Below are 16,747 nucleotides of genomic sequence, written 5' to 3' on the forward strand. Positions count from 1 at the left end.
CAGCAGCCCTCCTCAGTCACACAGCAGCCCTCCTCAGTCACACAGCAACCCTCCTCTTCACCTTCGCTGCCACTTCCCGCCGGATCAGTTGCAGTCAGGAACAGTAATCTGGGGATGGTGATGCCGGGCACTGCCCGGGGCAGGTGAATCCAGGGAGGGTCTCACAGGAACCGGAGGCAGCTCTCAGTTTGCCCCAGCCCAGCCTTTATTCCTGTTTACTCGCGGTGGGATCCTCGTGGTGCTGAGGAATGTGTTTGCAAATTCCTTTGCTCTGACTTCCCGGCTCTCCCACTTAACGTCACCGGCAGCTCCCACAGGGCAGGGTCTCAGGGTGCATCCCCTGCCGGAGGGCAGCTCACCTTGGCTGCTGTGAGGCCACCAGGCACCTTGTCCCCTCCGTCCCTGGTACCTCTGTCCTCAGCTCAGCTTCTTGCTTGCTGGAAATGAAAAGCGAGAGGGGGTTGGATCCAAGGCTCTTCAGGGATCTACCGGCTGCCAGCACTCCCCCGGGATGCCTGCCTGCCTGCCTGCATCCCGGCAATTTGGCAACTGAGCCCTGCAGGTCCTGTCCATCCGCCCGCGTGCTTGGGCTGCGGAAATGGGAGCAGGCAGGTATTTCCCCACAGGCACCCCCTCAGTGGCCCTGAGTGTGGGGTCCCGGAACCCCCCTCTGCCCTGGGGATGGGAGGGCAGGTCCCCCCGTGTCCCGCTGGGACGCAGGGCCCCTCCTGAAGGAGCTCCTCCACCGACCTGCCTCTGCTCAGGATTTTCTCTCACGTTTAGCCCCTCCTCTGCTCAGTGGATCTATTTTTACCTCCATCGCTTGCTCCTGATCTGTCCCTGCTATTATCCCTCCCTCTAGCTTCCTCTCCCCCTTCCCATCTCCCTGCCCTTGTCCTGGGGCTTCTGGAGAGGACAATCCAAATTTGGGGGCAGGAGATGGGGAGCAGGCACCCAGCCCGTGGCCATTTTCTCCCTCAGCAGCCCCTGCGCCAGCCTGGCTCTCCTCCGAGAGGGGCGAAGGCGCTTTCCTCCATCACACGGCAAATCCTGTTAGAGGGATGCCTGCTCCTGCTGAGCGCTGCCAGGCCTGGCAGAGGGGGCCCGAGGGGGCCATCTGGTTGCAGCAGGAGCCTTAGGGGATGAAGAGAGGCCATGGGGGTTCAACCCCACGTGCCTGAGAGCTGGGGGGGGGGGGATGAATCCCTGCCAAACCCCAGTCGGGGTGTCCCAGGGGCCATGCCCTGGCAGCACCGGGGTCCTGCAAGCATCTGGCCCTGAGGAGGGAGGCCTCACGTCCTGCATCCCCCATCATGGGCCCACATACTGCACCCCTCACCCTGCACACCAAAAATGTCATATATTTGGGGCTCTGCCTCGGGGGCTCTGCCTGCAGCTCTCACAGAGACACTCACCCACAGCACCCACGGGCACAGCGATCCGGGTGGTCAGCAGTGCCACGCACTGTCACCATGTTCCCACGCTCCTGCTGTCACACCCCTCCACACACAGCCCTGGCGCAGCACCCTGCACCCCATCACCCCTGGGGTGAAATACAGCCCCCCACTGTACCCCACACACCCATCACCCTGCGGCAACACAACCCCCCCACCATACCCTGCACCCCATCACCCATGGGGCAGCACAGCCTCCCCAACATAGCCTGCACCCCATCACCCATGGGGCAACACAGCCTCCCCAACATAGCCTGCACCCTCATCATCCCTGGGGCAACACAGCCCCCTGATGTACTCTGCATTCCCATCACCCATGGGGTGACACAGCCCCCTGCTGTACCCCACACCCCATCACCCTTGGGGTGACATCCTCAGCACTTCTGGGGTGACTCAGCCCCCCAGTGTAGCCCATAGCCCCATGACTTCTACGGTGACACAGCTCTCCCCAGAACCCCCCCCCCACGACACGCAGCAGCCCCCTCCTCCCCCGACCTCCCACCGCAGTCCCCAGCCCCACACTCGCAGCCCTGCGGTGCACACGCATGTGCACACACAAGTGCACCCCGCACACGCACACACACACACACACACACACACACATGTGCAGCCCCGCACACGCACACACACGCACACAAACACATGTGCTGCCCCCACACACACACACGCACACACACACATGTGCTGCCCCTCACACACACGCACACACACACACGTGCAGTCCCGCACGCCCGCACGGTGACCCCCCCCGGTCGCTGCCCGCCGTTACCTGCGCTGGCCCCGGGCGGGGGTCTCGATTCAGCCGCCAGCCCCCCCTCGGTGCCCGGTGCGGGTCCGCAGGCCCGAGCGGCGGAGGTTATCTGAAAGGCAGAGGGATGCGGCGCTGCCCCGGCCAGGCGCGGCTCCCCGGGGATGCCGGCGGGTCCGAGGCGCGGCTCCACACGGACGGTCCCCGCCGGCCGGGCCGCCCCCCGCCCCGCTCCCCCCGGCCCCGCCGCCCGCTCCGGCCGCCGCCGCGGCGGCGCGGGGAGGGCACCGGGCACAGAGGCCGGGCTGGCGGCGCCGGGCTCCTCCGGATGCTCCGCGGGGACCGGAGGCCGGGGGAGGCGGCAGTAGCGCCGCTGCCGCTCCGGGGGGGCCCCTTCGCCCCCTCCCCCGGCTCCCCCCGCCGCCCCCGGCCGTGGACCCCGGCTCGGCGCGGGGCTGATGCAACACCCCCGTCGGGCAGCGCAGGCTGCGGGGGGCTGACCCCGGTCCCCCCGGTGCCCCTCGGCAGGTGCAGGCAGCGGCGGGCAGCGGCGGGCAGGCAGCGGCGGCTCCGTGCCCACCGTCCCCGGGGCCCGGCGGCGCGGGCGCTGCTGCGCGCTCCCGCCGCCGCCCGCAGTGCCGCCGCAGTGGTGCAGCCGCCTCACATTTCTCTCGCTCAGCAGCGCCGGGGCCCGCCGGCCGCAGCGCCTGACGCCCCGCACACCCCCCTCCCCGCCCCGCACCCCCACCTCCCGGCACCCCCCTCCCCGCCCCGCACCCCCCTTGGCCCCGCACCCTCCCCTCCCCGCAACACCCCATCTGCCCCATACGCCCCCCTCCCTGCACATGCCCCCTTGTCCCGCACATCCCCCCTTGTCCCGCACACCCCCATCTTTCCCCGCACCCCTCCCTTCCCCGCACCCACCCCCCCTGCCGCGGCCCCGCTCCTTCCCCCGCCGCCGCCGGCCGGGCCCCCGCGAGTGGCTCCGAGGGGCCCGCGGTGACTCAGCATCCAGCGCCGCTGGAAGCGGCTCCGCGGCGATGGGAGCGGGCGATGCCGCTCCGGGGCCGCGGCTGTGGGACAACACCGGGGAGTGGGTCCCCCCAGCAGCCCCTGCAGCCCCCGGGCTGGGGAGAGGCCGGAATGCCCCCACCACCGCCCTTTCCCCACTGTCGAATCAGCTGTGCACCCCACCGTGTCCCAGGGGACCCGCGGCCACCCCCACAGGACCAGAGCAGAGGAGCTCCCCTGACAGCCCCCCAGTCCTGGCTGAGCTCCAGGGCAGCCAGGCACAGGGGCTCGCTGATCCATGGGGACTTGGTGGGCTCAGAGTGGTGGGTGGGGGGTCACACCAGCCCTGTGTCCCAGCAGCGGTGCCAGGTCCATCAGAGCACTGGGGAGCATTGCTCACCACCATGGTGAGCTGGTTTGGTCAAACCTTGCTGGTTTGACCCCCATCAGTGGCACAGGCAGACACGAGCCTGTAGGCTGGGGACAGGTGCCCTGGGAGAGTGACTCCTGGTCTGTGTTTCCTGGCTCCTGCCATGCCCTGGCAGATATTAGAAGCCAGGCTGCCCTCTCCCCCCACTGTGATTGCCTCCAGCATGGGGAGTCCCCAGGCAGGCAGCCAAAATGAGCAGACAGCCCCACATAGAGCCCCCCATGTCCCATCCCCGAACCCAAAGCTCACAGCCAAACCCCCCAGTGACAGCAATCCAGGCACACGGGCACCAGAATCCAAACCCGCTCCATCCCTCCATCCCACCCTGGCTGGGGCAGGGTGCTGCTGGGCACTCACTGAGCTCTTCTGGGTGCTGCTGGAGTTTCCCTGCTCGTGTCACCCATTGCCATTTTCAAGCTTTTTGTACTCCTTCAGGATTTTGCCTGGATTTTGAGACCTGAAGGTTACCCTGCCCAGACCTGCTTGCTGACCCTCCATCCCCACAGCAGCGACGACCCAACCAACAAGGGGTCTGTGTCATCCTGGGGCTGTGCCCTGACTCACACCCACACTGTGCTCACACCATCGCTGTCCCCTGGCCCCTCCATCAGTGGGATGAACACAAAAACTGGACTTCACATATTTCACAGCTCCATTGGGCCTTATGCAGCCCACAGATGATCTGCTCACCCAGGCAAAGATGCTAAAAGTCTCACCCACGTGCCTGGCCTGGCAGAGGTGACCAAAGCCACCCGGGCAGAGCAGTGCCCCGGTGTCCTGAGGGCTCAGCTGTACTTCATCCTCAGGCTGGACTGACCCCAGAGTGTGGTGCCCCTGAGACCAAGCAGTGTCACCCACCAGCTGCCTCTGCCTGGAAATCCATGTTTGCTTGTTGATAGCGTTTACTGGTTGTGTTTTTAATCCTCAAGTTTCTCTCCCTGGATAAGGGATTTTCTAATGACTTTGCCTCCAGCCCCTCTAAGTGCCATTCTTTGATCTGCTCACCTACCCAAATCTGTGAGGCTGCTGCTGTCTGGCACCCTAACACTGCTAAACAGGGATTCCCTTAATCTTCCCTATCCTCCCTGTGTCAGTTTTTCCTGACTTCCCTGCTAACGTGCCTGGATGCAGATAGCAAGAGCCAATATATTACGCTTGAGCTCACTGAGCAAAGGAAATTGCAGGAAGTGAGTGAGCACGAGCCATTTTCTGTTATTAATTCATATGGCATCCCCGTGCTGACCCAGCTACACGGTGTTATTATGCTGCTACTCCATGAGTTAAGTAACAGCTCTATTTAAAAATAATCATAAATTACATCGGGCATCTTTTCTGCTGAATAAGAGTGTGTTTGTGCCAAGGTGCTGGGATCTTCCTGTTGCCCCAATGGCTCTGCCTCTGCTTTGTATGCTCAATGCAGAGCTTTCCCTTTTCTCTGCTGAGTTCATTCACCAATATCTCTGCTTTCTACCCAAACTGAAAATAATCTCATCCTTTAAAACCCAGACCCTTCATCTCTGTCTGGGCCTGGATGGCTGTGGACTTGAGTGATATCCCTACTAAATCTCAGCCTCTGTGGCCAAGCTCTAACATTTGTCTTTGGGTCTTATCTCTTGTTCCTGGATTTAACACCTAACTTTGTCTTGTACACATATATGCAGCATTATCTTTTATAAAAATCTATTGTATTGTGTGTTATCATAAATGTATATATTTTGGCTGCATGTGAATATCCTCAGAATGCCTTCTGAGCTGTGCTGATGTGATATGGCATCCTCTCCGGGCTTTTACAAGTGGCACTGATGTATTTTACCATTTTCAGAGACCTTCTCAGCAGGCCAAGCATGCCTTTGTGTTCAGAGGGAGCTCCTCAGTTCTAGAGTACCTGCTGTCCTCAGGTCCTGTATTGAGCTCTCATTGGGCAGACACACAGGAGCAGCTTTGCCTGTGGGTTCACTTCATGCGTCCCAAATGATTGTTTTGTTGTTTATAATCAAGAGGTTATTATTGTAATTATGTTGGTCTTGGGACCCCCATCCCAGATCCCATCCACGCTGCCTGTGCTCCTGGCAGCTCCTGGAGTGCCCTTTGCAGTGACCCACATCACCTTTATTTACTCCTTGCTGCTCTCCTTACCGAGTTCCTTTGTCCGGGTCCTGCACACATAAACAGCTCTTTCCAAAATCCAGCCTGTTTCTCACACCAGTCTTGTTTTGCACTGGTGAATCACTCATCACATAGATAATTCACCCACAAAAAAATGAGCTCATCCTCAGCTTTCCAGAGAGCAGCTTTACCAGCAGATCCGTGCGGGGCAGCACCGGCGCCTGCCCGGCGGCTCCGCGGCGCTGGGACAGCCCAGCCTGGGGCGGCTGCGAGAGGTGGCTGCAGTGCCCATGCTCCACATTTTCATCCTTCGTGCTCCATCCTCTCAGAACTCTCTCCTTCCCAGGGAAGAGCATCAGGAGAAGGAACCCCCAGTGCCACAATCATCTCTGTCCCAGGCTGAAGCCCTCCAGGCCTGTGTGAGGTGGCATCAGCAGCCCAGCACAGACCCCAGCAGAAGAGGAAAGCATGGCAGCTCTCATCTGCCAAGCTGCTCCACCAAAACCAACACAGGAGCTGTCTGTGCAGCTTGCCTAGGCAAAGCAAACACCATTTTGAGGGAAGGATGCTATTAAAATATCTGCCAAGAAACCAGTAGAGTCGCTTGTTGTCAGCTGGTTGCTGGAGGATGCCACAGCTGCTGCAGAGCTGGTTCTCTGGTTGCTGCTTGAAGCAGTGTGTGGGTTGCTAGTGGTCAGGACCTGGCCATTGATGCTCTTGCAGCACAGTCCTAACACACTGGTGGGGGGTTGGATGTAGTAGTTTCTAGGCTTACAGCTGTCTACGGAGACTCCACCATGAGAAAAATGGTGCTCAGGAGATCCCCAAAGTGTCTGAAGCCTACCACACACAAACCTCGAGATTCTGGGAATTATGAACACCCTGACACACCATGGCACTCTGGCCAGCCTGAAGGTTACAGATGTTCCTAAAGCCTCAATAGTTTGCAAGGGGCATAATCATTATTTTTACCATTAGTGGTTCCATTAGTTTAGTGATTAATACTGTGGCCACTTCTGTGAGCCCTCGGTGTGAAGTGGGTGCCCACCTTGCTGGTGCTGCACCGAGCAGGAGAGCGGGGGGAGGAGGAGGGTGATCAAGGCAGCAGGGTCAGAGGGACCACCTCTCCTCTCCTTGGATGTGGTGACCTTCATTCCCCTCCCCAGCAGCTCCCTGCCTGCAGACCTGGGGTTTCTCAGCTGCCAGGAAAAAACACTCATGGAAAATTTATTGCTTTCCACAGTTATCTCCTGAGAGGAGTGAGAGAATGAGGTTCTAAAGCCACAAGCCAGGATATGGGAAATTCCAGCTGTATTTCCCTATAGCTAAGCAGGGAAAAGCTTTTTCACTGTGAGGGTCGAAGAGTAGACTAGGGCACAGAGAGGTGGTGAGATCTCCAGTCTTGGAGATGTTCAAAGCTGCCCTGCATGAGGTCCAGAGCCACATGCTAGCCACGCTCTGACCTGGGGCTTGGACTGTTGGAGTGGGACCAGCCACAGTCCTCACAGGCAAGTAGGGTCCCCTGTGCCCATCAGAGCCCTCTTCTTCATCTGGGGCTGCATCTTACCCAGCCCTGTGTATGCACAGTCCCATGGACTCCTCGGGAAAGGAGGATTTCATGCCTTGTTGGTGATCCCACAGCAGCAGAGTCACATCAGAAACTCCCTCCCTGTCCTGCAGTGCCACCCGGGGCTGACAGGGAGGTCTGGAGCCCCCCAGGAGCTGCTGGCCCAGGCAGGGGGTGACCACAAAGCCCCAGAGCCACATTTCAGGGGTGAGAGGGTGCAAGGAAGACCCATTTCCTTTAGAAAACAGTTTGTGCCCAAGCAAAACAGGGCAGAGCTGGGCCAGAAATAAAAATGGCAGCTTTGCAGAAACCTTCCCCCTGCCCATGCAGCCCAGCTGATGCTGGGTTTAACAGAGCCCGAGGGATTTGAGGCTCAGAAGAAACCAGAGCATGTGCCAGAGCCGGGTAGGGCCGCTCTCCCATCCCTCCTGCGCGGGTGCAGGGCTGGTGGAGCAGCTCCTATGCCGGCGACGCTGGGGCTGCGGGAGCGCCTCGTAATTGTGGTGACATTTAGCGTTTGCTTTGCTGGCTCCCTGGCAGAGCCCGGCGCTGCCTGTGCGTGTTCGCTGGCAGCGCTGCTCGCATGGAAGCCGCGCCGGGGCACGAAGCGGGTCGGGGAGGAGGTGGCGGCACAGCGGCCCCGTGCCGGTGGGGCTGGGTGGTCCTGGCGCGGGGCACGAGGGGCACAAGGTCCTGCTCCTCCCTCCCGGCTGCTGCCCCTGGCCGGGACACTGCTCCGAGGAGCAGCCCAGACTGAAGTAGCGATTTGTTTTTGCAGCGTAATTTCAGCTTTTGCAGGAAAACTTCCCTCAAGGCAGTGGATGGGACCCACCGAGTCCTGCCTGGCTCCTGTCTCCTGTCCCCCTTGCTCTGGATGCAGCCCCACACACGAGGCTGTGGCCATCCTTGCAGATTGTGGGATCCTACTGTCCCAGGGCTCCCAGCAGGACCTGGGGGCACGATGTGCTCCCCCATCCCTGCTCTCAGCAGCTGGCAACACTCCCTGGGTCTCCTGCCTCCCCTTCTGCTCAACTTGGGCAACCAATGCTCTTGTCTGGAGCACCACAGTTGCATTTCTGGGTCAGTTGGGTGAATTTGAGCGTTGAGCTGAGGATTTTGTTTTCCCTGCATGCCCGTAACCCTCCCTGGGGAGCTGTGTGGGTGCAGGGTTGGGAGCTGTCCTGGCACGGCTCCTGCTCAGTGGTTGTGGGGCACAGTGGGGCTGCCAGAACAGGCACTGATGCTGTGGTTTGAGCTCAGGAAACTGAGCCAACGCTTGCTCTGAGCAGCTGGGGGAAGAGGGGTGGCTCGCAGACCTGGGGATGGGACGTGTCAGGGGGGAGGTGTGGAGCAGGCACGAGGAATTGCAGGAGCTGGTGAACTCCCCAGCACCGCCTTGGGAGGAAGTTGGGGGCCATGTAGAGCCTGTGGCAGAGGGTCCCTGGGAGGGGCTGCCTCCTGTGGGCTGACAGCATCATCTGGCCTTGGGGTTTCCATCACTTTTCTTCTCCCTGATTTCTTCAGTTCTCCGAGGGCCTGGGCCAATATGTTTGGTGCCAGGAGCCATCTGGGTCACTACTGAGGACCTCGTGATCTGTCTTTCCGCTCTGGTCTCTCCAGAGAGGATTCCCTGCCCAGTGCCTTGGCTGGAAGGGGACCCTTGGGAACAAAGGCGTTGCAGCAGCCTGGTGCTCCTGTGCAGTCTGTGGGGAAGCAAATGGTCACACCAGCTCCATCCCCAGTGAGACATGGGGAGGTGAGGTTGTTCCATGTAACAGAAACCAGGGCTCCAGCCTGGGAGGGGACCCAGCATGCCTGGACTGCTGTGGGAGCTGTCAGGGTGCCATCAGGGACTGTACTGTGTCCCCAGGACAGGGAGGGGTAACCAGAGAAACCTGGGCCAATGTGAGCCATGTCCCTCTCTGCTGGGGGCATGTGTGTGTTTGGGTGGGAATGGGAAGCTGTACAGGGCAGCAAGTACCCACACAGCCCCCCAGATGCTCTGGAGCCCTCATGGTCCTATGGGTGGGGAAGAAGGTGCAGTTTTGGGTGCAGGCTCGAGACTGAGGGCTGTCCCCTAGCAAGGTAGATGAGGTGTCTGGGAGTCCCCCACCTGCCAGGGCTCATCCAGCCCTGACTTTCTGCAGGACCCTGCTCTACCTGCGAGGTTTGGGGCCGGCAGAGCTGCGGAGGAGGCTCTGCACCAGTGCAGGGGCTGCCTGCCCGGCGGCTGCCTGCGTGCCAGCACAGAGCTGCCAGCCTGCGCCAGCCCTGCGCCCGCATCCCTCCCTCAGCAGACACAAATGGGAGCAGACAGGCCGGCTCGAGCAGTAAAGATCAAACCCCCAGAGCCCGGGGCTGCTGTCAGCATGGGCAGGGTGCTCGGAGCCATCCCAGGAGTGGCAGCCCCAGTGCTGGCCCTGCCTGATGACGCCCCTGCCAAAGTGCTGTGTCCCCACATGGCTGCAGCACGGGAATGCTGGCAGGAGCTGCCAGGGTGCTGCCCATGTTGCTGCCACGCTGCTGTGACCACAGCAAGGGCTGGCTGTGGCCATGGGCAGAGGATACAGGGGTTTGCCTGCCCTGGGTTCCTGGTCAGGGGGGATGTACAAGCCCCTGCCAGAATGCAGGAATAATGCAGCTCCTCTCGCTGGGCTCTGCTAACAGAGATGCCCAGGCCCCTCTCAGGGATTCTGCCCTGGCTTCTCCATGGGCTCAGGAGGGCAGGGGGAAGGTGGCTCTGAAACACAGCACAGCCAAGAAACCACTGTGGGAAGGCCCCTGTGCTGCCCCAGCCTGTGTTGGTGGGTGCAAAGTTCAACTCCAGGCTCCAGGCTCCTGCTGAGCCGGTGACTGTGGGAGAATGAGGATGGTGCAGCCACGGTGGGTCACAGCTCCCAGGAAGTGTTTGGCTGCACCCAGTGAGGCAGGATGGGTGAGCATGCTGCATGTCTGGGGCAGGACAGGCAGCACCCACCAGGGCGATGCAGAGGAACAGAGGCAGATGCCAGTGGCACAGGGCTGGCACCCCGGGAGCTGCAGGGCTAGGAATAGCTTCCTCATTCTCCTCCTGCACCAAAGAGTTTTGAAGAGAGCCCAGGGACACAGCATGGGCCACAAACACCTGGATTCTGCACAGCCAGACTGTTTCCCACCTGGGAAGCTGGCAGCCACTGCCCCAGTGCCCACACCCCCCCAGCCGGAGGTGGCCCCTTCCGGACAGCAGCGCTGCTGCCACCGGGGTGGAGCAGGAGGGCCGAGGGTCCACGGTGCAGCTGGGGAGCAAGGAGAGGGCACAGCTAATTGGGATAATTGCTAAAGCAGGCGAGGAGCGAGTGGGGAGGGAGGAGGTGAACAAGGAGCCGTTGTGCACAGGCGGCCCAGGCACGCGGCCCCGGCCCCAGCCGGCAGCGAGAGCCAAACAAACGGGGACTGTTCGGAGTGAGGGAGGACAAGCAGACGGCAGGACAGAAACCAGACCTCCGCTGGGAGAGAGCCGGAGCCAAGGGCTTAGCTGGGAGCTGGGTGCTGCACAGGGTCTGCCTGCTCCCCCTGTGGAGAGCATTGCCAGACTGCCACGGCAAAGCTTTCACTGGGGCAGGATGGTGCCATCATCAATCCATCCCTGGGGCACAGGCCAAGGGAGAGGATGGCAAAGTGCTGGGGATGCTCCAGGCCAGGAGATGAGTGACAGCCCTTCTGCTACAGCCATCCCCTGGACTGGAAACTTTGAATCACAGAAATATGGCAGGAAGTCGGCTCCTTGTCCTAAAAAAGCCATCGGCAGGTGAAGTTGCTGCAAAGGTCTCCATGTGGTTGGGGCACAGCGGAAACTGCGGCATCGCCCGCACGGCTGTTCACAGAGAAAGGAGAGTGGAGGCTGCAGGAGCTGCCGAGGGTGGGAACCAGCAGCTGCCCCCGCCTCGGCACGGCTGCTCCCTCCGCAGGAAGGAGGTGACATTCGAGGAGGAAAAACCGTGGCCGTGTACGTGAGCTGCCCAACCCCGTGTCCCCAGCTGGAGCTCTTACAGCCCGTTCTCCAGGTGTCTGTGAGTGAGTGTTTAGCTTTGGAAGACGTCCCGGGCTGTTTGCTGCTGCCTGGCTCTGTGTGGGGAGCTGCAGGTTATGGCCCAGGGACACAAATCCCACAGCATGGACCTGCCATGGCGCTGGGCTGAGGATGGCAATGGATGAATTGCCCTTCCTAAAATCCCTATGGAATGGCACAAGGCCACCCCACTGCCTCTGTCCCTGTGGCACACTGTGGGTGAGGATGCACAAGCACCCAGAGGGACATCTCCATGCTGGCCAGAGGCTCTGCTCGAGCTGGGATTTTGCATATGGGTAGGACAGAGCTGGGGGGAAGGTTTTGGCACTAGAGGATGGTGCCAAAAAGTGCCTGGCTCAGTGCTTGCCTGCTGCTTCCTTGCATATTGAGCAGCAGCTCCATGCAGGGGCAGCAACCGGCTCCTGATCCGAAGCCCGTTGGGAACAGCCCACCCTCAGCCCCAAAGCACTCGGCAGCTGGGAGGAGACGGGAAGGACTTGCTCCAGGCCAGGAAATCCTTGCTTTCTCCTCCAGCCGGGCCGCAGTGGGCAGCCACAATGCACGTTTCCCTCGCGCCGCTGCCAAGCCCTGGTGTGACCCGGGGGCGGCTGAGCCGGGAGCCGCAGGGGACAGCAACGGAGGGTGACTGCGGGAGGGCGATAAGGAAACCGGCCCCTCTGCCGGTTCCTGCGGCCGCGGAGCCCGGGGAGAGGCAGGCAGCAGGCCAGGCACCGGCTGACTCCTGAAATGCTGGTATGGCCATGCCAGTCTGGACACCGGGTTATGTATCCAACTCATTATCCTCGGGGTACACGGCATTTCCCTGCCAGGGGGTGGGCATGAAGCTAGAAAGGCTTTGGGTTCTGCAGCTCAAGTATCCCCGTGTAGGTGCCTGACACTGTGCTCGGAGCAGCCTCGACACACCGGGTACTGTGGAGGTGCCTCTGCATCATCCTCACCCCCCCCCGGGCACCAGGCAGGCGGTGGGTGCCCAACACCCATCCGTGCCACATGTGCACGTGTGCCCCTGCACAGCACACTCCGTGTCCTCACGGTGCTCCTGGTGTCCCTGTCCCCACTCAGAGCCTGCAGGGTGGCTGAGATGTCACATCGGGAGAGTGCAGCATGAGCAGGGTGGAGCGGGCAGCGGCTCCTCTTGGATCTGGGTTGCTGGCAGCCCTTTCAGGGATGTGCTCTGGCTGCAGGGTGAGCACCAGAGCCTCGGGAGGGTTTTGCAGAGAAGCCTGTGCTGCCCCTCAATACTGAGCTGAACCCCAGGAGCTGGTATTGAGAGCAGGATCGGGCCTGCTGCAGGATGGGTGCAGGCTCCAGGGCCCCGGTGTGTGCACCCATGTGCTGACACAAGTGACAGGACACATCCTGGTCCTGCAGGCAATGCCTCCCATGAGCAGCTTTGGCAGGTCGCTTCCAGACTCCATTTTGGCTTTAAAAGCTGCTACCCTCCTTTGGGACACACGGCTTTCCCTGAGAGGGAACCAAGCTGTGAAAACTCATTGCCTGCCATGGGCAGACATGGAGACAGCAGGGCAGGGACTCTGAGCGTGGGATGCTGAGCACAGGCCTGGGGACACCAGCTGAATTCTCTGCTGGGGTTTCCCACCCTGGGGTGCTGGTGAGGGGCTGTGCTGCCGAGGGGCACAGAGCACCAGTTCCTGCAGCTTCCATGAGCCCTCAGCCCCTCTATCCCTGGCAGATCTGTCCCTGGATGCTACTCTCTGCTCCCTACATCACTCCTCAGATGTGCACCAGCAGGGTCCCCTCCATGGCAGCCTCCTGCCCACAGCCCCCAGAGCCTTCTCCCCACTTGCTGGGTGTCCAGCTGAGCCCTTGTGCTGGTGACACCCATCCTTGGGGTTCCCCTTAGGGATGCTCACCCCACTGATGTCTCCTGCCCCCTGGGCCACCCCATGGTCCTTCCGCCTGTACTCCCTGGCCTCACTCTGCTCTTTAATGAAGAGACAGTTGAGAATTAAGACAAATGCCTTGAAGAAAACCTCTCACAGCTGCATTCCACTGAGAGAGACTTGTGGTGTCCCAGAGGTGATCATCCCACGTGTTTCACACAGCCCAAATTTGGGGTTTGCCTTCCCATCACTGCACTGTCCCAACCCACCCCCGTGTCCTTTCCACACACCGGCCACCCCCGGGATCTCCTGAGCTTCAGCGAAGTCTTCAGCCCCCCAGGGTTTGCTGAGCAGCCTCCATCTGCGTGGAGGGCTCACCGAGCTGCCCCCCCAGCTGGCAGCAAATCCTTTCCCTCCAGGAAGCGTCACCCTGCATCATCCCCCGTTACTGACGGGCTGGAAAGAGCATCACCACCCTCATGTGCCGGCGCCACGGCACTGCAGCTCCCACGAGCCCCTGGGAAATATTTACCGAACGCGACCTGTCCGTGAGTTTTTTATTCCTGGTGACTGCGAGAGCCCTGGGAGGAGCTGGGACTGGGGAAGCTCCACCGCCGGGATGCCACACATACCTGTCCCCAGCAGAAGAATGCCCGGGAGCAGAATGTACTTCCTGGTTTGTTTGGTTTTGAGGTTTTTTTTAACAAAGAAATGTCCTTTTTGCTGTGTGTGAAACACCAGTGAGCTGAGGCATCCCATGGGATCCCTGCAGTTACTGGTATCCTGGAAAAACTCCCAACAGCTTGTGCTGGGTCACACAGGGTCGGGGGCTGTGAATCCCCTGCTGTGGCACGGCTGAAGGATCTGTGACTTTAATGGATGGCTATTGAGGAATTGCTGAGGCAGCCTTTCCTCCTGGCTGCACATCCCATGGTTGGGGATGCTTCTGCCCCTGAGTACCTGCAGCCCACGCTGGGAACCCAGGTCCTGGCCCCCTCCACAGGGCTGCCCCTTCATTTTTGGGCTTCAAGTGAGCTCATGGGCCAGTCAGGAAAAAAAAAAAGGAAAAGGAAAACAAAGGTTGATTTTTTTCTTCTTTCTCCTGGTTTTCCCAGGCTCCTCCTCAAATCACCAGGATTGCCACCTGGGCTGCATGGAGCCCAAGCACATTCCTCTGGAAGCAGCATCTCTGAGAACATCCCTCTCTGTCATATCTCCAGGATGGGCATTGAGCTTTTGGTTGTTTTTATCTCTGGAGATTCCTTTTCCCCCACAAACTATTGCAGGAAATCAGGCTGGTTTTAAGCAACAAAGAGCCTCACAATAGTTCAGCTCCTCCATTTACTCAAGGAGGGCACAGCTCTGAAGCACCTGCTGGCTCCCAGCTTGGTGAATCCCATGTGGGACAGCTCCAAACCAGCAGCCTGAACCTCAATGCAACAATTTTTCTGACCTGAGGATCCTCCATCATCTTGCCAAGAAATGAGATGTTTGAACTTCAGGCTCCAGATCAGGGGTTGCTGCTCCTGGTGATAACTCTACTCTGCTGGGGCTGCACTGCTGCAGATCTGCTCCATCACCGGCACTGGACAGACACTGAACAACTCTGCTGTGCCTGATCTTCTCTGCATGGCTCTCTCAGGATGGAGAGACAAGGAGCAAGGAATGGTGCTTTTCAATGCTGAAAAGGACAGGTTTTGGCTTTCACCACTGAATCTTCCTCCTGGAGAATAACATTATATTTAAAGGACTTATTTACCTCAACCTGGGGGACTGGAGCACTCCTGGAGAGGGGGCTGGGGCACATCATCCCCCACCAGTGGGGACGTGAGCTCTGAGCCACCTCCTGCCCACAGGACTGTCCATCCTGTCCACCCAGGGGACAATGGAGTGACCCCGAGAGCCCTGGAGCCCAGAGTTGTATGGATTCAGGTCTGCCTGATGCTGCAATGCTCTACAAATATGAGGGATGGTGATGGGCACAGCTCTTGGGGCCTTGGCAGAAAAGCCAGGGCATCCAGTCCCAGCATCTTAACCTCCCTGAGTGTGTCTGCTGACTGCGACCACCTCCTCTCTCCAGCTCCTGTTACAGACAAACCCACACCCATTTTTGGAGAAGGGACCCCAGTGGGGCCACCTGCCCCACACGTGACAGGCTGGGCTGGATGCATCCCCTGTCCGACAGCAGCACCTAAATGACCAGTGCCAATGACCCAAGTGACCAGGGTCCCTTCTCCAGGTGCCATGGTGGCCACTTTGGCCTGGCAGGGACCTTATAGGGTCCACAGATGATGCAGCCACTCCTGCTCCCGTTCCTTTGCAGAGGTCTGGGGTTAACCCCATCCCCACCAGCGGGGCTGTCAGGAGCATTCCAGGAATGGCACCACTGCGCCCACAGTCAAGAGGAAAGGAGCTATTAAAGACACTGTTGGCACAGGAACAAGTTTGCCATCGGGAAATTGAGGCTTGAAATGAGAAGATGGCCAAATCCAGGCCAGGAGAGCAGCAGCAGAGACTGAAAGGGCTTTCCCAAGACAAGACTGAGCCAGCCCAGCTGCTGCAGAGCTGGAGCCGGAGCCTGCGAGGAATGAGAGTATCCAGGAGGTGTCTGTGAGATGGGAGCTCGGCTGGATGCCGAGAGACACATCACCGGGGGGCAGGCACTGCAGATTACAGCTGACACTCTGCTCCCAGGGGCTGTGTGGGGTCTGCAGCCCCACCCAAAAACACTCCGAGGTTCTAATGTGGTGAGCTTCTCTTTGGAACTGCTTCGGGAGAGGGAAGGCGCTGAGGACACAGACTTGCAGGGTCTCAGGGTCCCCCCCCAGACCTGAGCTGTGCCTGATGTGGAGCCTTGGAGCTCCCTGCAAGCAGAGCCGCTTAGGAACAGGGCTGCGCATGGAAATCTGGGGATGAAAGCCAGAATGAGCAAGTTCTGAGCACTGAGAGGACAGGAAATGTGCTGCTGGAGAGCGCCACAGCGACATCCCCCGAGCAGGGACAGGCAGGGAGCAGGGCACGGACAGGCAGGGCAGGCTGGGGTTACGGCAGGACGCCTGGGTGGAGGATATCTCTTTTTCTACGCCTGCTTAGCCAAACAGACGAGTTTTTCTCTGGAGACAGCAGTGAGATCCAGCAAAGGGACAGGGGCTGCTGGTGGATCTCCTCCAGGGGACCCCGTGGAGGCAGAGAAGCCCTGAGGTGTCTGTGCAGAAGTTCTGCAGCTTTCAAACCCAAGAGCTGTGTGCTGTGATGATGATTTTCCCTTTGCAAAGTGCTGTGGGAAACGTAATTCAGTCCCAGGAGGATTCAGCTGCAATTTGGGGCATCCTCTGCCCAGTACCCATCCCCAGGCTCTCCAGAAGGATGCTGTCCTGGCATCCCTGAGGCTCCTGGAAGGGACAGGGTTCTGCACAGAACTGCCTGTGGGAAGATGTTGGGGCTCTGCAGAAGCCAGTTTGGGGGGTGTGGTGGTGGGAAGAGTGACAGTGCAGAGTCACACAGAAGGGTCACATGGC

General features: G+C 60.0%; 1 protein-coding gene across 1 annotated transcript; it reads right to left on the reverse strand.

Annotated features, from left to right (window-relative positions):
• Positions 1-19: 19 nt before the first annotated feature.
• On the reverse strand, positions 20-3,049 carry LOC113977349 (collagen alpha-1(I) chain-like). Its single transcript, XM_027703401.1, has 2 exons — positions 2,224-3,049; positions 20-437 (listed from the first exon to the last, which is right to left on the reverse strand). The coding sequence occupies exons 1-2, from the start codon at positions 3,047-3,049 to the stop codon at positions 418-420; spliced, it is 846 nt and encodes a 281-aa protein (XP_027559202.1). The 3' UTR covers positions 20-417.
• Between the last annotated feature and the right edge of the window lie 13,698 nt (positions 3,050-16,747).

The sequence above is a fragment of the Neopelma chrysocephalum genome, unplaced genomic scaffold (assembly GCF_003984885.1).
Source record: "Neopelma chrysocephalum unplaced genomic scaffold, ASM398488v2 Primary Assembly neopelma1_226, whole genome shotgun sequence".
Taxonomy (NCBI): domain Eukaryota; kingdom Metazoa; phylum Chordata; class Aves; order Passeriformes; family Pipridae; genus Neopelma; species Neopelma chrysocephalum.

Bases quoted from the DNA above. Each gene is read 5' to 3' on its own strand.
- LOC113977349 (XM_027703401.1), bottom strand. From the start codon at position 3,049: ATGTGCAGGGAGGGGGGCGTATGGGGCAGATGGGGTGTTGCGGGGAGG. The intron at 438-2,223 runs GTAACGGCGGGC...TTTCATTTCCAG, and splicing joins CCCGCCCGGGGCCAGCGCAG to CAAGCAAGAAGCTGAGCTGA.